We start from the raw sequence: 22,601 nt of genomic DNA on the forward strand, positions 1-22,601 counted from the left end.
AAATATTAAAAGGGCTAGGGATGTGGCTCAGTAGATAAGTACACCTGAATTCAATCCCCAGTACCAACAAAAAAGAAAGATCGAAACCTTTCAGGTACCAGACATCTGCTCTTAATCTGACCCATGTTGGAGGAAAACTGTGATCCCTATAAGATAACAGGCATTATTTGTCTGAGGAGACAAACTCAAAATACAGTGGAAGGGAGGTGCTAATGGCTATTCTCATTGTTAGAAATACCAAGGTGCTGCAAGAAATCAAACATGTGCTGGAAGGTGGGTGGGCAAGGTGTTTACTTCTGACAGAAGGAGGGGCTACAGAACCTGGCTAGCAAGCGCATCTGGATGGGAAGTCCACCTGTTTATATCCCTAACCTAATACAGTGCTGCCCTTCACTCTGATTGGAGGCATTCAGGGTTTCAATTAGCAATTGGTTAATTTTAAAATTGGATTGGGCAAAGGGAAAGGCTATAATTGAAATGGCTACAACTGGATCCAATTAAGATACTGTATTCTGAAAATGGATCGAGGACTTTCTATTTCTCATACCACATTCCTCTCCAGAATCCAGGGGTGGCTGCAGGGGAATAAGAGAGAATGGGCCTGATGATTATGTACAACTATAATGAACCAATTTTTTAAAATGGGTTTTTCTTTTGTAATGTTTTGAACAACCAATTAAAAAAATAAATAAATAAAATAAAAATGGGGAGAGTGGGGAAGAGAATGGACCTGACTAACATTTTACTGGAAGAAACAATCACCTAATACGGGCACATTATGACATTTTGGTTAATGACAAACCACATATATGAAGGTGATCTCATAAGATTATGATGGAGATGAAAAATTCCTACCACCTAGTGTTGTAAGCATTGTAAGGTAGCACAATGTATTTGACGTGTGTGTGTAGTGATGATGGCATAAATTACTGTCACACCACCACTTATAAAAGCATAGCAGGAGTCAGGCACTGTGGCACACACCTATAATTCCAGCTGTTAAAGAGGTTGAGGCAAGAGGACCACTTGAGTCTAGAAGTTCAAAGCCAGCCTCAAAAAAAAAAAAAACAGTACAGCACATGCAATTATGGTTAATGCATAAGACTTGATAATGATTAACAACAACTGTACTATTGGTTTATGCATTTACTTTATTTTTATCATCATTTTAGCATGTACTTCTACTTTATTGTAAAATGGTCTGCTTTGTTTTGCTGGCAACAGACATGTACATCTCCAGTTTACTGCTTTTTTTTGAACCACGAGCTACATCCCCAATCCTAACACATTTCTTGATTGCACCAAGAGGCCACCTTAAGTGATTGACCCATACTATCTAGGCTTGCATAAGTACACTCTATAAAGCTTACACAATGATAAGATTGCCTGAGGACCCATTTCTCAGACTTATCCCTGTTATTAAGCAACAAGCAGATGTGAGAGTGCCTCACTGGTCCGGTCGCTGAGAGCTGCAGACGGGGTGGCCACTCCAGCCACTGTGGAAGTGTAAGCTTCCGAGATGACCACACTTGACGCAGAAGTCCCTGGCATGATTGGGGCAGTTCCACGGTCTGTAGGGAGGAGACAGATCCTAGGTGGGCAGAGGGAAATCAATGATTAGAAGAGATCCAAACTAGAGCAAAGCAGAAATCATCTCTAGTGCATTCTCTCTCAAGATCCTAGTGAGCTTTGGGTAGTAATTGAACTGATTTTAGCTGGGCATGATGGCACATGCCTATAATCCCAGCAACTCAGGAGGCCCAAGAATTTAGCAAGACGCTGTCTCAAAATAAAAAATAAAAAGAATTGGTTAAGTGCCCTTGGATTCCATCCTTAGTACCAAAAAGAGAAAAAAGAAAAGAAATTGAACTGATTCTATAAAAATCAAAGGACTGAAAATAGCCAAGATGATTTTAAATAAAAACAGAAGTGGAGGGCCTACATTCTCAGATCTCAGGATTTGCCACAAAGCAGTCACTAAGCACTGTGGCACTGGGGTAAGAATGGCCAGATAGAGGCCAGCACAGAGCCCAGAAATAGAAGCATACAGATCTGGTCACTTGACTTATTTGAAGTACTCTCACAACCTGAGGAGAGGAGAGGGGAGAGTCTGAAATAAATGGTTCTGGGTGCCTGGATAACCAGAAGGGGAAATTCATGAATCTTGCTTGTTCTCTACTTCACTCCATACACAGCAACTAATTGAAATGGATGGTAGGCTTAAATTTGAGATTAAAATGATAAAATTTCGGACTGAGGCTTAGTGGCAGAGCACTTGCCTGGCATGTGTGAGGCACTGAGTTCGATTCTCAGCATCACATATCAATAAATAAAATAAAGGTCCTTTGACAACTAAAAAATTATCTTTTAAAAAATTGCAAAGTTTCTGGAAAAATGCATAGGTCAATGTTTTCATGACAGGGGATGGTGGGGGACAGGCAACTTAGGCAAGTACAACATTCACCAACATAACAAAAAGTTGATGAATGGAAAAACTGAAAAGTTGATGAATGGAAAAACAGAAAATTGATGAATGGAAAAACAGAAAGATGGGTCTATGTTGGTTTTTTTATTTTTATTTTTTTGAGTTTGGGGGGCTTTTTGTTTGTTTGCTTGCTTTTTTTTTTTTTTTTTTTTTTTTTTTGTACTAGGGATTGAACCCAGAGGTTCTTTACCACTGAGTTTCATCCCTAGTCCTTTTAATTTTTTTAAATATTTTTAAGTTATAGATGGATACAATACCCTTATTTATTTTTATGTGGTGCTGAGGATCGAACCCAGTGCCTCACACGTGCAACCCCAGCCCCGCTAGTCCTTTTATTTTTTATTTTTAAACAGGGTTTCACAAAGTTGCTGAGGAAGAGGGGTTTTTGTAGAGCCACAAGAAGCCCTGGAAAACTGCTGCGCTCCACTTAGAGCACAAGAATCCCCACTCTGAGCCACCAGTGAGCCTAAGTTCTCTAAATGGATGAGCTCTTCATGTACTAGCAACCTCCCCCCTCCCTCGGCCAAAGTTGGTCCTCAGCTCAGCCCTCCTCAAAACAGGCAGTCCCAATTATACTATCCTAAGGTTCTCTTCTCACTCCTAAAAATACAACTACTGAGGGTCAGAACATAGGGGTCCCTCAGGAAAGCAGGACTTGGGAGTTGATGCTGCAAGGAAAGATGGTCAGGCCCGGGGACTGTGCACCTGACCTTCAGGAGACCCCAGGATGGAGTGGGAGACTGGATACCTGAGCTATCTTGTTACTGCTCTGGGTGGGGGTGGGACCAGGTAGGTTTACCACTCATCATGCTCCACAAATACTTGGAGTCAAACTGGCAAGAAAATAGTTTTATTCAAAGCCAGCTTTGAAGGAAGATAGAGGAAACTTTTATGTTTCAAATCACCATCTTCAGAAAATTTAAGAGCCAGGAAAGCTTTTATAAGCAGAGGCAGCAAAGTAGAAAAAGCAGCAGGAAATAGACATATGTAGATTAGCTAGACAGTGTGACCTAAGAGTAAGTCGGTGGGGCACAGGGTAGTTTATATTCTCAGTGTAAAGAAGTTTAAAAATTAAAACAATATGGAGAGATTTTGAGTCTGTTTCAATCTCTCACCTAGTCAGCTGCAGCATGCAAAGTTTCCTGTCCCCTTGGCAGAGAAGGGGCAAAGGAAGAAGAGGTACACCAGGGAAGGCACTTGTCAAGTTCAAGCACAAAGTACATATCCCTGAATTCCAGAAGTTCAGCTTTGGGGCTGAGTCTGCGGTGCAGGCATCTACCACTGCTGAGCTGTGGATCCTCGGGCGTCCTATCTATGTCTTAGATTCTCCACCTATAAACAGGGGTGATCTGGGACTCACTACAAAGGGTCATTATAGAGTTGAGGATATAGCTCAGTGGTAGAGCACTTGTCTAGCAAGCACACGACCCTTTCCCAGCACCACAAAATAAATCAAAGGGTCATTATAACTGTTAAAGGAAATAGTGTTTGTAATAAGCCTAGCACACAGTCATTTTGGCTATGGTTATGTAGAAAGAGGGGAACACCGGCTGGGAAAGAAACAGGGTGCTTCTCTCTCAGGAAGGTCCAGACACCCTAGTGTATCTCTCTGTGTCCACCCTTCTTCCCCTCCTATGTCTGCTGCTCTTTTTTGCCCATTTTCCTTCCCACTGGGTCTTCCTGCTTCCTCAAGGAAGCATCTGAGTCCCTGAAGGTCTCACTGCAGGTTTAGGGTGCAGTGTCTCTCTCTCTCTCTCTCTCTCTCTCTCTCTCTCTCTCTCTCTCTCTCTCCCCCCCCCCCCACCGCCTTCCCTCCCTCTCTCCAACTCCCTGGTCTTGCTTTGCTTTTGGCTTCTCTCCCTGACTCTTCCCAGTGGTCCCTCTGCCTCTACCCCTCAGCACTCAGTCCCACTGTTTTTGGAGGAGCAAAGGGTGACACAGGGAAGAGACAGGAAGATGCAGAACCTGTGCCCCTGTGTGATCAAGTGGGTTTAGATGTCACTTGAGTGTCGGTCTGTTGAGCATGTTCCTGTGTGTCTAGCATCATGAGGGACTAATCCCTCTGCTACTGACCTGCTAGTGACTTTAGCAAGTCATTAACCCTCTCTGGGCAGTTAGTTTCCTAGTTTTTAAAGAAGGGCAGTAAACTAGATAGGCCCCCAGCTCCCTCTGTGCTTGCCCTTCTGCCTGCGTGCCTGTGCACCCGGGTCTTGGTTGGAGTATGTAGTATCCCCCAGAAATGGGGGAGGATAGTGGATGAAATGTGTCTCCACCTGAGTATCTAGGATGCATTAGAGCAACTAACTCAAAACATTCAGATAAGTTTACCCATTACCCTATTATCCTCACCTAGAAAGCAGGACACCTGGGCTTAGGAAGAAGCCAGGCTTAATCCACCCCTCCCTTTGGGGCCCACATTCCTGAGCCCTTTGGTGGCAGGAATGATGACAATTAACAGTAGTTAATAATTAATCCCTAATGAGAGGCTGGACCTGGGTGGGATCCAGACACCTGCAGGCAGGACACCTCCCTAGTTCCCTGCTTCCCTCTCCATTTCCCTCTTCCTGCCTCCCAAGCTTGAAGACATGGAGAAGGGGTGGGACACAAGCTGCACTAAGGACAAACAGATTGCACCACTGGACCTCCAAGGGGACCACTCTACTTTCCCCAAGAGCCCAGTGAATGGCCCTCTCCAGGGTCCTCAAAACCTTACTGAGAGAACTGGAAAATCCAGTTGCCCAGACCCCCACACCCTTTCTGCCAAACACAGGTGCTAAGGACTGAGGGTAAGGAGAGGCCACCTGGGATTTCAGATATCTCTTCCTTACAATAGAGTTGTAAGGTGGCTACAATGGGGTCTGCGCTGCCTCTCTTCCTCCTCCTGGCCCTTCTTGGCAGCTCATATGGAGCAGGTGAGTGCTAGAGGGTGAACACCTGGGTCCTCAGGGCAAGGAGAATCAGAAGAAGGTGAGGGGGACTTCTTGGCCTCTGGAAAAAAAAAATGGAGGCATCTCAGTGCTGAGCTTCTGAAAAAACAGAATGAAACCCTGCCCCAAGAGGGAAAGTATATCACAGGACGGTGCCTGCCTCCTTAAAGGTTCACTGCTCTGACTTCTGTGTCCTTTTGGATCCCCAGGGCCAAGTGTGACTTTGCAAATGAAGCTGAAGGCATCTTTTCCGGCAAATGTCTCCCATAACTCCAGCTTCCCAGAGTTGCTCAAAAAGGTAGAATCTGGGGAGGGGAAAGTATGGGGCTATCTGTTTCTGTGAGTCAGTTTGGGTATCTCTGCAGGGGTCTGGCTGTCTCAAGGGTGAGAGTAAGGAGCCATCCTAAACCTCATCCTCTATCCCTTTCTGTTCCCCAGCTCTGCCTTCTTCTCCACCTCCCATCAGAGACCAACGTCACCCTCCATCATGAAGGAACCCCGCACAACTTCATCTGCAAAACCTGGAAATAACTGAAGCCTGTGTTGGCTAAGGGAATCAGTCCCCTGGGGTGCAAGGTCATATCCTGACCCTGTCTTCCAACAGATTCTTGTCCTGCTGTGTGCCAATAAAATGCTATATCCAATGTCTTGACTTGACAAATCCATGAACACAGGGCGGCAGAAAGTGGGTGTTGCATGCCCAAGTCTCTGACCCTCCCCACTCCTGAGCAGAGTGTTCCAGGATGAACTCTCAACACCACAAAGGTCTAGAAGGAATCTGAGGAATTAATTAACTATTAGGCATGCGCACATGCGCGCATACACACACACACACACACACACACACACACACACGAACACACATTTCCAGCAGAAGTCTTCAGAACACCTGGGAATAAAGAAAAGTAACAGTTATCAAATTATTTATTCCAATTGTTTATTCCAGGCCTCATGCTTTCCCATCTTAATGCTTGTAACAATCTCAAATGTAGCCTAATAGGTATCATATCTTATTTCACAAATGAGCAAATGGCCCAGGGATCCACACAAGCCAATCAGGATGAGGACAGGGTGGGAGACAGCTAAGAGAGGGACAGGGGCTTCAGCTCCAAGAGGTTGGCCGGCCTGGCCCAAGTAGTGGGACCCATGTTAGGTGAGCTTGTGCCAGATAACCACATGAATCTGTGGTCACACAGGACTCCCTGAGTCCTAAAAGGTTTTTATTTTCTATGAGCCTCCAATTCTTTACCCATAAAATGGGGACAACAAAAGTTGCCTGTGCCATAGGACTGTTGTGAGGATTACATGGATAAGCTCCCTGGGGACATAACAGAGCATATCACACAACCATGCGCATGTGGGCATAGTCAGAAAGTACTGTTTTTATGCTAGAAATACCTAGTCACTTCAAGAGTTCAGAGTCCTTTACATTCTATTTTCTTGATACAGGCATTCATATAAGTCCTCTCAAAATGATTTGGGTTTTGCCTAGAGCAACGTTACACACCAGTAATGTCAGCTACTCAGGAGGCTGAGGCAGGAAGATCTCATGTTGAAGGCCAGTCTCAGCAATTTAGCAAGACCATCTCTCAAAACAAAAAATAAAAAGGGCTGGGGATGTAGCTCACTGGTCGCTCAACTGGGTTTCTTACCACCTCTCAAGACACAAGTTTGAAGCCCAAAACTGACTCCTTATGGGTGTTATGATTGCTTCCTCTCTTCCCCAGTACCTGCCTCTGCCCACCATCTCCACCCAGCCACCATCACCACCATATGAAAGGAGAGTCTGGCTTCCCTAGAAGGTGATGGGGAAGACAAGAGTTGAATAGTGAACATACCTGAATATGATGAAGCGTAGAAATGGAAGAAGAAACCAAAAACAAGTTCCTCTACTGTCCTTTTCAACTGTCCTGAGACAGTTAGCCCTGAAAAGAGGTAGCCAGGGGGTCCCAAAGGAAACCAGTGTTTCATGACTTGCCCCTAGTCTGAACTAGTGAGCAGGTGACCCCCATGGTCCAGATGTGCACATCCCCAGGCAAGTTTGGGGACTGCATGTCTGAATCCCTCTCTTGGAGAAACAGATAGCAACCAGGTTCCTAGATCTCAGGGCCTGGAATCACCAGGGCATGGTTTCCAGATTATTTTCTTCAAGAATTATCTTCCTAGATTGGAAACAGAGCAGTACAATGAAGAGAATGCTTTGGATTTCACTGGAACTGGGGGTGGCAGAGATGGCTAGCCATCCCCCTAATAGTCATTCTCCGTTTTGGACGTTCACATACATCTTAGTTCGGGCACATAGCTCATTATGTTACATTTCCCAGCTTCCCTTGCCAATAGATATGGCCATGTGGTTAGGTTTGTCCAAGAGGATGCAAATAGAAAGGAAGTGTGTAATAAGTTGAAAGAAAAGGGCTTCCACTTCAGAGAGAAAAAAACTCAGGTTTTAAAACTATCTACAATACAATGTTTTTTCCAACAGAATTTTTTTTTTTTTTTTTTTTTTTTTTGGAGGAGGGCGTACCAGGAATTGAACTCAGGGGCACTCAACCACTGAGCCACATCCCCAGCCCTATTTTGTATTTTATTTAGAGACAGGGTCTCACTTGAGTTGCTTAGTGCCTCACGATTGCTGAGGCTGGCTTTGAACTTGTGATCCTCCTGCATCAGCCTCCTGAGCCACTGGGATTACAGGCATGCACCACCACACTCATCTACACAAAACTTTCTGTGGTGATGGAAATGTTTTATAACTATGCTGACCATGTAGTAGCCACTGGCCACCTATGGATATTAAACAACTGAAATGTGACTAGTGTGACTAAGGAACTGAATGTCTCATTTTATTTCATTTCAATTGTATTAAATAGTCAACCATTTTGGACATTACAGCCTTGAAAGATCCTGAGCCTTCCCTATTCCTCACTGCCTCCCTCAGCTGCTGACTTCACCTCCCTGAGCCTCCCTGAGCTGGCTGTGCCCCACACACTGGCCTCCTTGCTACTCTGAGCACCATGGGCATGTCCACACAAGCTCTGGCTTTTCACATCATCTAGAACATTTTACCTGAGACATTCACTTGGCCACACCTGCCACAAGTCTTTGCTCAAACTTCACTTTCATAAGATCAACCCTGCTCCCCTATTTAATATTACAGAGTTGCCTCCTACACAACACATTCAAGTCCCTTTACCCTATTCTACCCTTTCTTCCCCTATTAACATTATAACTTTCAAAAAATGCTGTATCATTTACTTATTGACCCATGTTACTTATTTCTGATAGGTACCAGCACATAGTAGGCATCAAGAAAAACTTGTCAAACCTGGGGAAAAGAAATAGGGGACTGCTCACCCCTTCTTTCTCTCTTCCCTCCAGGGAGGGACACAGACATGGTGGTAGGAGCTGGAGCAGATCTTGGACACAGAAAGCATATCAGAATGGTAGGAAAATAGGATTAAAATGGACATGGACTCCCATTATTGCAAAACTCTCCTCTACTTATGCCCAGAAAGAGAAACATCCATCTTATCTAAATCCCCATTAGGAGGTTTGATTCCAGCATCCAGAAAGGACCTGCAAGTTATAAGGTTAAATAAATTGGGTTAAATCCCCATTGATACCTTGGATAAGTTACTTTCAGTCTGAGTACGTTTCTTTATCTCCAGAATGAAGCTAACGCCCACTTCATGAGGTGCTTGGTAGGATTAAATGGTATTATACCAGGAGCACCATGAAGGACCCAGCCCATGATCAACTTGCCACAAATAGCAACTTAGAGCTGCTGAATAGAATGGAATTTGGGTGCAGAAGGGCTAGTACTTCTAATTCCGCTGATATGAGACAAGGGTGTTTGGGGTGGGAAGGGTGGCTAGTTGTGTATCTGCACATAACTCAGTCAGGGTTTGAGCACTGTGACTGTGGTGCTCAGGTCTCAGTTGCACAAAAGGTAGAAGGCACATAACTCCCAATGCACCCTACAGCCCTGCAGGCTGAAGGAAGTCCCTGAAGCAGCCAGGACACTGCCAGTGGGTTGGGCCATGGTCATTGAGCCTGTGCCCTGCCCCACCACTGGAAAGCTTCCCTCAGCAAGACAGGTGCCACCCAGCACCCATACTCCCATGCAGTCAAAAGACCCAAATAAGTATCATTTTACAGGTAGCCTTCATCTCCAGACCAGGCTGTCAAGGAATAATGGACAGGCAAGAAAGTCACCATTAAGGGAAAGAGGAAAAAAGGACCACAGGCAAATGTGTTTGGGATTTTATTTATTTATTTGTTTGTTTGTTTCAGTACTAGGGACTGAACCCAGGGGCACTCCATCACTGAGCTACATCTATAGCTCCTATTATTATTATTTTTTATTTTGTGACAGGATCTTACTAAGATGCCCAGGCTGGCCATGAACTTGCAATCCTCCTACCTCAGCCTCCCCAGTAACTGGGATTACAGGTATGTGCCACTGCTATCTAACTCTTGAGATTTTAAAAGTTTATCTGAATTCCTCATTCCCAAATGTCCTGGATAACCCTGAGCAAGTGTAAGGCTCAGGGGGTAACCCGTGCATCTTGAGATACCAGTCATGGTGACCAGGCCAGTCTGCTTCCTCGTTTACAAAATGAGAAAGGTGGACCACTAGTCTGAGTTCCCATCAGACCCTAACCACTGACAGATCTGCTGTCCCCAGATACATGTCTAGGAAGAAGGACTGAAGGGCTGGTGAGTTAGAGCTCAGAGCTCCTGGGGCTAGGAGACTCATTCATCAGCTGCTGGAGGTGAGAGGCTGCCTGGTCCAGTTTTGACAATTCCAGGCGGAGGGAGGAAAGCTGTAAGAGGAGAAGGTGAGGATACAGTTCATCCTCCCAGCCCAAGCTCCCTCCAGAACTCAGGTTTCCAGGGTGGCCACCCCAAGCCTCACCCTTCGCTGCCTCTGGGTCTCTGCCTCCCCTTCTGATGGGGTCCGGGCCATGAGGCCATCAAACTGCTTTTGCAACTTGTGCCTTCGGGCAGCTAGCAGAGGTAACTGGGTCTGGGGGTCCACCAGGCCCTGGGGAAGAACAGGGAAAAAAGGCTGAGACATCTGCAGCTTGCCCAGGCCTCCACCTTCTCCACCTCTTCCTCAGTTGTTCCCTTCCACCCAGCATTCTTCTCAATCCCTCCAGGCCCCTCTGGTCACCTGAAGCTCCATGTAGACCTGGATGGTGTTACTGAGTGGGGCCTGGGCCCAGCCAGAGGGAGCCGCTGCATCTGGTGGTAGGAGACCAACAGCCCCACAATGGCCCAGGGTGCCCAGGGGCTCCAGGAAGGCCTGGAAGAGACCCTGCTCCCCTGGCTCCGAGCTCTGCAGCAGCACTGGAGAAGGAGAGAATGACACGGCTCCAACATCAGCTGCTCCTGCCTCACTTTCCATCCTGTACATCCAGACCCTGGGGTCTGACCTCCAGGCTGTTCTCTTCCCCCATCAATCCCTTCTTCCTGCAGACACCCAGGTATTCAGGAGCCACCTCACCTCGAGGCCGGGCTTTGGTGAGCTGGTAGGTGGCTCGGAGAGCCCTCAGCACCTGCACAGCATCCTGCACCTTGGAGAAATGTTGCTCAATTTCGGGCTGGCGCCAGTGTTCCTGGCAAGGGGGGAACCAGCATTGGCAAAGGGGCTCCCAGGAGGTTCAGCATCAACATTACTGGCTGTATCCTCACCCCATCCATGCCCACCCATCTCCTTAGGGCAACCGATCTGTTCTCAACAGCACATAAAATGCTCCACTTCCAGGAATATGGTAGCAAGTGAGGAGCCATCTAAGGTTTGATGACTGTTTAGTTGCTCTGACTGAAGATAGCCAATAACCAAACCTAAATTAAAATTTAAAACACTATTCAAAATTCCAAATAAATACCAAAATAAACAAATAAACTTTAAAATAATTTTTGGGTGAATCTGTAGTGCTTATCATTCTTAAGTTATGAAAGCTACTGAGATAGCCGGACGTGGTTGTGCATGCCTGTAATCCCAGTGGCTCAGGAAGTTGAGGCAGGAGGATCGCAAGTTTAAATCAGCCTCAGCAATAGCGAGGTGCTAAGCAACTCAGTGAGATCCTGTCCCAAAATAAAATACAAAACAGGGCTGGGGATGTGGCTCAGTGGTCGAGTGCCCCAGAGTTCAATCCCCATTACCCAAAAAAAAAGCTGCTGAAATTATGTTGATAATCTATTACTACCTCATCTAACCTTTATCACAACCAAGGCATATACTATTACTATCACCAGTTTAAAGATAAGGGAAACTGAAGCACAGTCACATAGTATTAGTCTACCAAAGGTCCTACTCTTGACCATTATGTTAACACTGCTCCTCAAGACCCTGGAGTTTTACCAGCAATCTGGCAGGAACCATCCTCCCAAACACTCACAGAAAGAACAAGCCACACAGCAGTAACCCCACAGTGAACCCTATAAGGCTGCTCCCAACTTTGATCAGGAGTCCCATTCCAAGGTACCATGTCTGTGACTCACCAAACTGCAGGCACTGGGGTAAGGGGCCACAGAGACACTGGGGGGAGGGGGACTGCCAACCCTGGGAGGCAGCCTCTGCCAGAGCTCTTCAGCCAGGAAGGGCATCAGTGGGGCAAGGAGGCGGAGACCAACATCTGCGCAGGAGAACAGGACCTGAGGAGGCTCTGAGGGGCGGGGTATGTGTGACAGCACTGGCTTCACAGCTTCCTAAGGAGGAAGTCAAGAGATCAGAGGATAGGCCACAGACACATCCTTCCCCCCACAGTTGCTAGCATACCTGTGGGGAGCTCTGGGAGCCAGCAGAAACAGTTTCTTGGAGAGAGGGACAAGCAGGAGCACCTAGCATGTCTGAGACCACTAGCTATCCCTAGACATATACTAGAGAACATGAAGAGGGGAAATCCAGGACAATAATTCTCACCAGTGGGCAAGAATAAGATTTCCAGGGAGATGTGTAGTTTGGGGAAGGGGGAGAATCAGTTTTTAGCTTATTCAACCTCATTGTATTTTTAAATTTTTCTTATTTACTCATTTATTTATGAGGTGCTGGGAATTGAGCTCTGAACCCTGTACAAGCTAGACAAGCACTCTACCACTGAGCCACATCATCAGTCTTAACCTTATTTTAATAATGTTAAGAAACAGTAAGCTACTACTTGGTCCACAGCCAGCAGCATCCCCTGGGACAAGAAATGAACATTTTCAAGATCCAGCCTAACCCACTGAAGGAGCTGCTGGGTGTGGACAGGAATCTGTGGTCAACAAGCCCTCTTGGTGAGGTGGGGCACTGAGGCAGGAGCCCTGGTCTACAACTCTCTCCTCCCAGGCCACTCACAGCACCCAACCTGCCCATAGTCTAAATAAAGCAATCATGGGGGGAAAAAAAATTCCCCTTGCCTTCCAACACTGATTTGTGAAACTTTTTTCTAGAAGTCTCCCTTCCTCCTATCTTGCCACAGCAAGTACCTGGCTTGACAGTGGCTGTGCTACACAGGCCAGTTCCAAGGAAGATGGGAGCTAGGAACCCCCTGGACCTTCCTTTCCTATCTAAGGAAAAGTAAGAATTTGTTAACTCATTTTTGGCCACTGGCCCCAATTTCAGCAGAAACTAGCAGGAGTGCCACTCACTGGAGTACTACCATTGGCCAAGCCTTGAACTGGCCACTCACCAGGTAGACATCACAGAGGTCATGGAGCCAGAAGTGGTGCAGGGTGTGAGTGACGAGTGAGAGCTCCCTCGTGAGGAAACCCCGCTCACACTCCTGGGCAGCAAGGGCCAGGCGGCTGAGCATCCAGGTGTCCATGGGAGAGGAGGGAGAGATCTGTGGGCAGAGGGAGATCAGGAGCCAGATGGATCGACCTCCCACTCCCCTACTTCCTCTCCTTGGAGGTGCTCCTTCAGCCTTTGGATATGAGACCTTCCCCACTCCAAGCACCACTCCTGGATCTCACATGCTCTGCAGGCTGAGGTACAAAGTTCTCCCCTAGGGCATTGAGGATAAAGCGCAGGGCATTCCAGATCTTGTTGCAGAAATGGCGGCAGCTTAAGACCTCAGAGACAGACAGGTGCAGGTCGCCCCCTGGAGGGAAGAGAACAAAGGAGTTTTTATGTGGGCAGCAGCATGGGAAATCCTAGATCCTGCCTGCCTCTCTTGCACAGGTATCTGGCTGCCTTACGCCCAGTCCACCACCCCAGGCTCACCCAGGGCTCCATGGGAGCACAGTGCAAATCTCAGGGCATCTGTCCCACACTCAGGGATCCCATGAGGAAAGTCCTTTTTCTGCAGAGGAAAAAGATGGTGACAGATGTTACAGGGCTAAAGTAGGGGCTGCAGGGGAAACCCTTGAACTAGAGGCTCAGATGGGCAGGCGTGGCATCTCACCTGTGCTGCAGCTGCAATGGCCAGCTCTGCAGGATCCAAGTTCCCATCTCTCAGCTTCTCCTGTAGCACCTGCGGATGCATGAGGTGGCCACTGACCTAGGTCAAAAGCCTGCCCCTATTAAGACTCACACCTGCTGTCCCTCACCCCTCTTATCCCTTCCAGCTGGCCCCTCTCCTCAGATTCCCCCAACTCCCAAGCCAGGGCATTCATTCTCACCTGTAGCTCCACCCCACTGATGATGTCCCGTGGGTCCAGAACATTCCCCAGGGACTTGCTCATTTTCCTGCCCTGCCTGTCCCGAACCATGGAATGAAGAAGTACCTAGGGGGATAGAAGAGGTCAGCAGAGGAGCTCAGATCTTTCTGGCCTCTATACTTTATGGTTAGGGTAGGCAGTGGATCAGAAAAAAGGGAACACAGAAAATGTATCAGGAGCTAGAAGGAAGGAGAGGTTTGGGGAAACCTGGGGATCTACAACAAGGGAAGGGCATTGAAAGACTGTTACCCTGCTGAAGGGGAGCTGCCCAGTGAGCTGGGTCCCCAGCATGACCATGCGGCCCACCCAGAACAGCAGGAGATCACTGCCGGTTTCCAAAAGCGACAGTGGGTAGAAACGAGCAAGGTCTGGGGTCTAGGAGGAAGACATAAATAGTAAGAAGCCCAAGCCCTCGCCTGGGCTCTTCTCAACTCTGTGGGGGCCCAGCTGTCCACTTTCTTCATTATCTCCACCTCACCTCTTGGGGCCAGCCCAGGGCAGAAAAAGGGAAAAGAGCTGAAGAGAACCACGTGTCCAGGACATCGGGGTCTGGGAAACAGAATAGGGTTTGGGGACAATTGGAACCTCAGCATCTAGCACCTCAAACCACTGATGCCCATCCCTGCAGGCCAACACACCCCAGAGAACAGGGGGCTTACTTGTTACTCCATTTCCAGCTTGCCCAACCCCACCTCTCCAGCTGAAAGACCCAGCCATCCTGCCCTCCCCTCAGGCTCAAGCACTCACCCCTCTCCAGGGTCAGCTCTGCGCCTGGTCTCCCTGTCAGTTCTGCTGCTACCTCTCTGGCCTCAGCCTCTGAACGTGCAACCACCCAACAGTCCTCCCTGTCATCCTGAAAAATTAGGGGGTGGGGGAGATCGAGGACAAATAACAATAGACAGGCATAAAATGTCTCTTAGTCTTCATGTTCTCTCCAGTGTCTTAGAATGACTGGTCCCCTCTGGGCGGTGAGAGGAAGAAACTCCGATTCAGGGAGCCTTTGCCACATGAGGCTACGTGACCAAGACCATAAAACACATCAAGAGGCAGGTGCTGGGACTGGCAGTCCTCTGACTCCTGGCTATGGCTCTTTCCTCCACGCCCAGCTTCCTCCTACCAACCTTCACATGCTCCCCGATGACCAAGTAGGCTGGAATCTGATGACCCCACCACAGCTGCCGGGAAACACACCAGTCTCTGCCAAGAAGAGAGGACATCAGTGATGTTTCAGCATATGAAGAGGATCTCCATCCATCTCCACGAGAGCTCCTCTGACCCTTACCCAATGTGGGCAAACCAATGCTGCCAGCTCTTCTGGTGGAAGGAGGGAGACAGCTCCAGGGCCCCTGACTCCACAGCCTAGAAGGGAAAAGGCCTTTAACCAATGCTCCCCTTCCTGTATGCCCACACCTCCTGGGATGAGACAGGTTGCCTCTGAAGTGGTTTTAAAACTCAGAAAGGACCTCAAAAGCTTTCTGAGGAGATTCTGGGCTTGAGTGAGACTACAAGCCAGCCCTCCATGGGCCATCTTGTCTCTATCCCACACATCACTCCCCTCAATTACCACAGCTATAGATCTTTGGGGCAGGAAGTTCTCTGGCCTCTAGTTTCTTCATCCCAATTATCAGAGAGCTCCCCATTCCCAGGGCCAGTTGTTCCTCATACTGCAGCCTCACCTTGGCAGCTCGGTCCCCCATTTCCCGGCAGCGGACAAACCACTGGCTCTTGAGTAGGTATTCTACCACGTCCCCAGAACGGCTGAAAGGTAAACAGTGATCCCATCATTCTGCAAGCCCTGCACCTTCTCCCAGGGACTCTACTCCATGCCAGGCCCTCAGTACTGAGGATATAGCAATGAATAAAACCAACAGAGTACCTGTTTTTTGCTTTTTTCCTCCAGTACTGGTTGGGGGGGAGGGGTTCTACCACTGAGCTACATCCCCAGACCTTTCTATTTTTTATTTTGAGATAGGGTCTTACTAAGTTGCTAAGGCTGCCTTTCAACTTGCAATCATCCTGCCTTAGCCTCCTGAGTAGCTCAGATCATAGGAGTGTGCCACTACATCCAGCTCAGAACCTGTATTCTAACATAGGGTGCAGAGCCCATCCCGTTGACACTCTTAATCTTCATCTACTCCCTTTTGGGCATGGCCCTTAGTAAAGGAGTTTAAAGCAGGACTACCTGCAGATTGGCAACACCATGGGGTGTTCCTGGAGACCCCGGAACAGGCCCCGCTCCCTCAACGCAGACATAATCTTTTCCCGGGCCACAAATCGGTGAAGACCCTAGGAAGAAAATGGAGACAGCAAACATTAAAGGCCTTAGAGAAACAAGAAAATGGGAAAGGAAGGCAGGGCAGAGAGTGCCCCCAGAGGATGGATTAACACCAAGATTGGTCCCACCTGCAGCCAGTCCCCACAGAGAGAAGTCATGGTCCCATCCTCCGCAATGACACTCAAGGGACTCAAGCCATGTCGGGCCCCCATCTCAGCATCAGCAGGACTATGAGCAGGAGTCACCTTCACTGCCCCTGGGGGAGCACAACTGCAGTGAGCACTGATCCTGACCTTGGCCTTTGGTTTTCCAGATGCATCATCACCCACACCTCCCCATGCCTCCCATCTTCTGTCTACCTCCTGTTCCTTCCCCTCTACCCATTCAGATTTCACTCCTCTACTTCCTTCCTTCTCCTAGTTCACTCCCCTCTCCCCCAGGGCACCTCCCTCCCAACCCCTGGCCTCTGCTCACCTGTGCCCATATGTGGCTGAACAGCAGTGTCTGTGATGAGGGGAAGAAGATGTCCTGTCAAGGGATGGCGAAGCTGTCGTCCATGCAGATGCTGAAGGGAAGGGATAAAGATAGGCAATCAGGAACAGGGATCGACACATGTTACGGGAAGGACAGGTCTGGGCATGAGAAACTTGGGAACAAGAGGGTGGAAACCAGAAGGTAAAGAACTAGAGCAAGGTCAGCCAACTTTTCTTTCAGGAGCCAAACAGTAAATATTTTAGGCTTTGGAGCCAAGAGGCAAATTTAGTCTCTGAGTATCAGTTAAAAAATTTAGAAAAAGGGGAGAAAAAAATTAGTCTCTGAAAAATTACTCCATGCTGCCACTGTCAGTGTGGCAAAATTAAATGAAACTAAATACAATTAAATAAAATTAAATACAACAGAAGCCATAGATAATACATAAACAAATTAATGTTATTCATACAAAAATAGCAAGCTGGGCACAGTAATGACCTGGGAGGCCAAGACAGGAAGATCACAAGTTCAAGGCCTACCTTGACAATTTAATGAGACCATTACCAACTTAGTGAGACCCTGTCTCAAAATAAAAAATAAAAAGAACTGGGGGTGTAGCTCAATGGTGAAATGCCCCTGGGTTCAATCCCCAGGCAAAAATAGGCAGTAGCTAGATTTGGTCGATGGGCCACTATAGTCAACACTAAGAGCTGAGAAAAAGCACAACATGAGAAGGGAACAGGGTCACAGCCACTGCCAAGCTGGGATGAAAGAAAAAGTCTTACAAACAGAAGTAGGAAGAGGAGAGTAAAAGCCAGCATCTTCAGAGAAAGGAGGGTTAACCATGGGGGCAGGAGGGCTATTGTGCAGGCAGCACATTTTGTATTAATTACTGTGTATCTGGAGTCCTCAGGGTGAATGGCCACAGCCACATCTCCAGGCAATGTCTCTGGCCTCGTGGTTCCTACTATGACCTCTGCATCTAAAGACAAAAACATTCAAGCACTTACAGTTGGTCATTACCCTCACCCTTCACTCCCAATACAATTAAAGCCAGGAGAACTGGAATTGGCAAGGGAAGGAAGCAGACAAGGTCAACAGGCTCCTCAAAATAACAGAGAATTAGAAGGCATGTCTACATGGGCCCAGGTTTCCTGTAAGCACATGACCAGAGGCCTGAGCGGTATTGGTAGAAAGGAATCCTCAATAACTAGACAGGAGAAGTGGGGATAGCATTAATAAAAGCAATCAGAATCCTGCTGGGCACCCAGAGGACCCAAGGGTGTCTCAGATCCTAACTGCAAATGCTGTGCCTTCTCCATGGCTAGCACCAGACCCCCTGCAAAACACTTCCTCAGATTATTCTGCTCATCTCTCTCCCCCTTTTCTGAACTACAACTGATTCTTTGTCTCTTCCTGAGTAGCAGACTCCTGCAAAATTACACTAAGTTCCCAAAAGGCAAGGCCAAATATGCTTTTCTTTTCTCTTTTTTTTTAATTTTTTTTTTTGTAGTTATAGATGAATAGCGTGCCTTTGTTTTATTTCATTTTTATGTGGTGCTAAGGATTGAACCCAGTGCCTTACACATACATGCTAGGCAAGTACTCTGCCACTGAACTAAAGCTCCAGCCCTCTTTTTTTTTTTTTTTTTTATGCTTTTTAATTTTTTTTTTTAGTTGAAGAACAATATCTTTATTTTATTTATTTATTTTGATGCAGTGCTGATATAACCCAGTACCTCAAATGTGCTAGGCAACTGCTCTACCACTGAGTTATACCTCCAACCCCCATTTATGCTTTTCTTAATCCCCATAGTACCTAGGTAAGTGTCCACAATGGTGCAAACTCTACTAGGGCACCACACAGCCCAACATGGGCTGGAGGAAAGTGGGCAATCCTTCAGAGGAGCACACTTACCAGCCTCTCCATCCACAGGGAAGGCGACAAAAACAAGGAGACCAAAAGACACAGGAGTGGGGCAGCCGGGCAGTCGGAGCTCCGTGCGGCCTGGGAGGGACCGACTCTCTACCTGGAGAGGTCAAGGCAGCCTCTCTGTAAAGCTCACACCTAGAATTCCTCTCCCCATTGATATTTATGCCCCAACCTCCCTATAATCCATCTAAATCCCATTCAGAAGAGCCACCTCCCTTTACCCTCACCCAAATTTTGTTAGAGTAAATATTCACTGAGCACCTAAGCACAAATTCTCATCTAAACTTTACAACAGTCCCACAAGGCAGGCATTCCATCTCTCTGATTTATAGGTTAAGGAAGTAGAGACTGAAAGAGGCTAAATAGCATGACAAAAGTCACATAGCTGGTTGTGGCAGATTTGAATCCAAGCAGTCTGGCTCCAGAGTCTGAGCTCTTAACTACTTGCCTACCCTGCCTCAGAGCTCTCACAAACCTTCTTCTCTTCTTCTGCCTCACCTCAATATCCGAGATAGCTGATCTTAAAGCACACGACCAGTTGACAAGCTGACAGTTCCGGTACAACAATCCTGCATTGTAGAGTCGCACAAAAGCTTCGGTCACAGCCACTGAGGAGCCCTAGAATGACCTGAGTGTCCACATCTAGCAGCCCCTTCTCAGAATGTCTCCCTTCAGGGACCTGGTCACTTCTACTTCCCTTTCCCAATATACTCAATAAGCCCCCTCCCACACAGATCTCTAACCACACTCCCCTCCAACATCCACAGAGACCCCAGTGTAGGACACTCACAGCATCCATGGTAAAACACTCTCGATCCCAATCCAGGGAGGCACCCAGAGCACGCAGCTGCTCATAAATCTCTCCTCCTTTCCTGCACCCAGAGAAATACCTGTCAGCAGACATATCCCAAGACCTTCTAGGTACCAGGCCCAATGCTGCCTCCACCAACACCAAGTATTGGAGGAAAACAAAAGAGCGTATAACACAAATCATCTAGCCTCTAGAAGCTGATGGAAACAGACCCACAAACCAAGTGGAGGGCTTTCTAGGACATTAAAAGAAACATAACAGAGGAGGGGAAGCCAATCTGTGGAAAATCCAAGAAAGCTGCACAGAGAAAACAGCAAGTGATAAAAGACCTAGAAGAATGAGAGAAATTTTAAGGGTCTGGAAGTTGGGAATGGGCAAGTAGGAGAGGTGATGAAATCTAAGCAAGAGAAAGTGAGAAAGTGAAATAAGTAGACAGGATATATATATATATATATATATATATATATATATATATATATATATATACACACACACACACACACACACACACACACACATATACACAAACATCTATACAAATATACACACAAACACATCTTTTTTTTTTTTTCTTTTTGATACTGGGGATTGAATCCAGGGACACTTTACCACTGAATCACATCCCCTGCCCTTTTTATGAGAATGAGTCTCACTAAGTTGCTAAAGGGCTGCTAAATTGCTACAGCTGGCCTTAAACTTGCAATGCTCCTGCCTCAGCCTCCTGAGTCACTGGGATTACAGGCATGCTCAGCTCAAACATATACATTCTGATGTATATAAAATACATACATATACACATACAAAGCTAAGAAACTTCACCCAATACTAAGGGGTTTCAGAGTTCCCATCTCTGAAAAGTGAGAACTGTGTTGAGATGAACTGAGGTCTACAAGTTAGGAGAGACAGTAGTGGAAAACCAGAGCTCAACCTGCCAACACTGGGCGGCCCCTGCAACCCAGATCATCACACTCACGCCTCCTTCCACTGCCACACCACCCTAAGGAAGTCTTCTCGGCTCAGCTCGTGTCTCCTCACTCCCTGCTCCTTCCACAGTTGTTTCTCCACCACAGCCTGCAGTAGGTGTAAGGCAAATGCATAACAAATCAAGTTGTTTTTGGAGAAGATACCACTTTTGCCTGAGAAAATGAAAATGACAAAAAGACCTACTTGTGTAGCAATTCCTGCATGATCTGAGCCAGGAACCCACAGCACTTGATCTCCCCGCATCCGGTGCCTGAAACAGAAATACCCTCACTTGAGACCCTGAGTTCACATGGTTATTTTCATTCATTCCTGCACTTTTTATTTCCCCTCCAAGAACTGCAGTCCCCATTCCCCTCACCAGCGCACGAGGGCATCCTGTATGGCCACTGTGAGTGCATGGCCGATGTGCAGGGAACCAGTGACATTGGGAGGTGGGATACACATGGAAAAGGTCTCCCCTGTAGCCTGGGGCAGTTGTGCCTAGAAGAAAGTCAAAGGAGAGGACTGGACATTACCTGGGGCAATAGCACCCTCTGGTGCCTCCAATGCAGAAAGAACTTCTAGGAAATAACAAGAAAATGTGAGGCCAAAAAAAGAAAGCTATGAAATATGAGCTCAATTCAGAGGCTATTGTGCTCAACCTCAAAGGCCACTCTGTCCTGGGAACCATTTAGTAACCCTCTCTTCAGGACACTAACCTGGTATTCTGGTTTGAAGAAGCCCTCTCGCACCCACCACGGGTACCAGGCAGCCTCAACATATCGTGGGCTGTAAGCAGGAGGCAGAGGCCCAGAAACATCTGTGGAAGCAGAAGGGCAAAAGAGAGTCCACTAACTATTTAACTTTCTTCCAGGCTGCATTTCAGCAGACCAAATGGGCAACAAAAATATGAGAGATGGCCTTCAGATTCCCTGGTTACCTTTCTTTTCACCAGGTTTTGTAGGGATTTCATACAATAGTATCTCTTTAGGACTCCAGGCTTTAGTGGATTCTGCAGATGACTGGTGGGATGGAACAGAAAAAGAGTTTGTAATTCCCAGTATACCTCAGCCATCTGGATCCCAGTCGTCTCCTCCAGCCCCCTTCCAAGTTTCAAACCCAAGGACAGACTGACTTCTAACCTTGCTCTTCCCTGCAAGTCCAGCCTCCAGAGCCGCCTGCTTCTCCCGCAGACGCTTCTGTTTGGCTTCACGGTTCCTCCGGGAAAGGGAAGATCCATAGGGCTCTGACTGTGTAGAAAGGGAATGGGGCCTAGGGAGGCCCCATGAGGGCCTCAGGCCCCACAGTGGTGGTCGAAAAGAAGCCAGAGGCAAATGAGGCATGAGGAGTGTTTGGGAAGAGGTCAAGATCTGTTTTGGATAGACAGAGAGCACATAAGGATTCCGGGATGCTACAGAGTCACACCCACCAGTCATTCCCTTATTTCCTGCCTCCTCCTAGCAGTGCTCTCTCATTCTATCTCCTTCCACACAACTCTGCCTCCTTAAGTGCCTGCTCCTTAAGTGCCTGAGTACGTTGTATCGAGAGATACCGGACCCTGCAGCCATGGAGACTAGGGCGCTTCTGGAGCAGGGTCGGAGAGTCTCTGCCCCTCGACCTATGCATCTGCGTCACGACGCTGACCGCTGACACAAGGAACAGAGAGGTTTCAATAGTTTGAGAGGTGATGAGCATCCGCGCGCCTAGGAGCGGGTAAGAAGCCCCGCCACAGACACTAGGCTCACCGCCTGCCCTGGCGCCACCCACAGATCCCCAGCCCGCGCGGACCAGTCCTTCTGCTAGGCCCACATTGTGCGCCAGACCCCGCTGCCCCTCCCACCTCCTGGGAGACACCCCATTGCACGCTCACCCCCGCGACCCCACCGCTATCCCAGGGCGCCCCGCGGTGACAGGCGCCGGCGTACGGACCCTGGAACGTGCCCGGCAAGCCCCGCGCACTAGGAGGCGGGGCCCCGCGAGGCGCATGCGCGGAAGCTGTCCTCCCGCCACCTGCAAGGCTTATGGCAGCCGGAGCCAAGGAACCGGTACAGTGCGGCAGGGGAAGCCCGCGAGGAAGCGATGCGAGC

The 22,601-nt window shown here is 47.8% G+C and overlaps 2 protein-coding genes across 5 annotated transcripts; one reads left to right on the forward strand and one right to left on the reverse strand.

Annotated features, from left to right (window-relative positions):
* Nucleotides 1–1,208: 1,208 nt before the first annotated feature.
* On the reverse strand, nucleotides 1,209–22,461 carry Vars2 (valyl-tRNA synthetase 2, mitochondrial). 4 transcript variants are annotated; one of them, XM_027923040.3, is made up of 30 exons: nucleotides 22,385–22,461; nucleotides 21,657–21,884; nucleotides 21,455–21,536; nucleotides 21,234–21,334; nucleotides 20,894–21,015; nucleotides 20,719–20,785; nucleotides 20,525–20,622; nucleotides 19,531–19,612; nucleotides 19,239–19,358; nucleotides 18,726–18,837; nucleotides 17,701–17,789; nucleotides 16,811–16,901; nucleotides 16,465–16,592; nucleotides 16,244–16,347; nucleotides 15,738–15,819; nucleotides 15,344–15,420; nucleotides 15,183–15,258; nucleotides 14,809–14,914; nucleotides 14,540–14,610; nucleotides 14,311–14,436; nucleotides 14,023–14,127; nucleotides 13,806–13,874; nucleotides 13,625–13,703; nucleotides 13,375–13,502; nucleotides 13,092–13,244; nucleotides 11,923–12,129; nucleotides 10,922–11,033; nucleotides 10,589–10,764; nucleotides 10,331–10,459; nucleotides 9,664–10,238 (listed from the first exon to the last, which is right to left on the reverse strand). In XM_027923040.3, exons 2-30 carry the CDS (start codon nucleotides 21,855–21,857, stop codon nucleotides 10,137–10,139), a joined length of 3,195 nt encoding a protein of 1,064 aa, XP_027778841.2. In that variant the 5' UTR covers nucleotides 21,858–21,884; nucleotides 22,385–22,461; the 3' UTR covers nucleotides 9,664–10,136. The 4 variants fall into 4 exon arrangements, with proteins under 4 accessions (XP_027778842.2, XP_027778841.2, XP_027778840.2 ...); XM_027923039.3 differs by lacking the exon at nucleotides 22,385–22,461 and having other exon boundaries at nucleotides 21,657–22,288; XM_071613541.1 differs by lacking the exons at nucleotides 9,664–10,238; nucleotides 10,331–10,459; nucleotides 10,589–10,764; nucleotides 22,385–22,461 and adding an exon at nucleotides 11,412–11,505 and having other exon boundaries at nucleotides 10,954–11,033; nucleotides 21,657–22,294.
* On the forward strand, nucleotides 4,327–6,056 carry Sfta2 (surfactant associated 2). The gene is made up of 3 exons (XM_027923045.3): nucleotides 4,327–5,397; nucleotides 5,622–5,710; nucleotides 5,851–6,056. The coding sequence occupies exons 1-3, from the start codon at nucleotides 5,337–5,339 to the stop codon at nucleotides 5,941–5,943; spliced, it is 243 nt and encodes an 80-aa protein (XP_027778846.1). The 5' UTR covers nucleotides 4,327–5,336; the 3' UTR covers nucleotides 5,944–6,056.
* Nucleotides 22,462–22,601: the final 140 nt, after the last annotated feature.

The sequence above is a fragment of the Marmota flaviventris genome, chromosome 6 (genome assembly GCF_047511675.1).
Source record: "Marmota flaviventris isolate mMarFla1 chromosome 6, mMarFla1.hap1, whole genome shotgun sequence".
Taxonomy (NCBI): domain Eukaryota; kingdom Metazoa; phylum Chordata; class Mammalia; order Rodentia; family Sciuridae; genus Marmota; species Marmota flaviventris.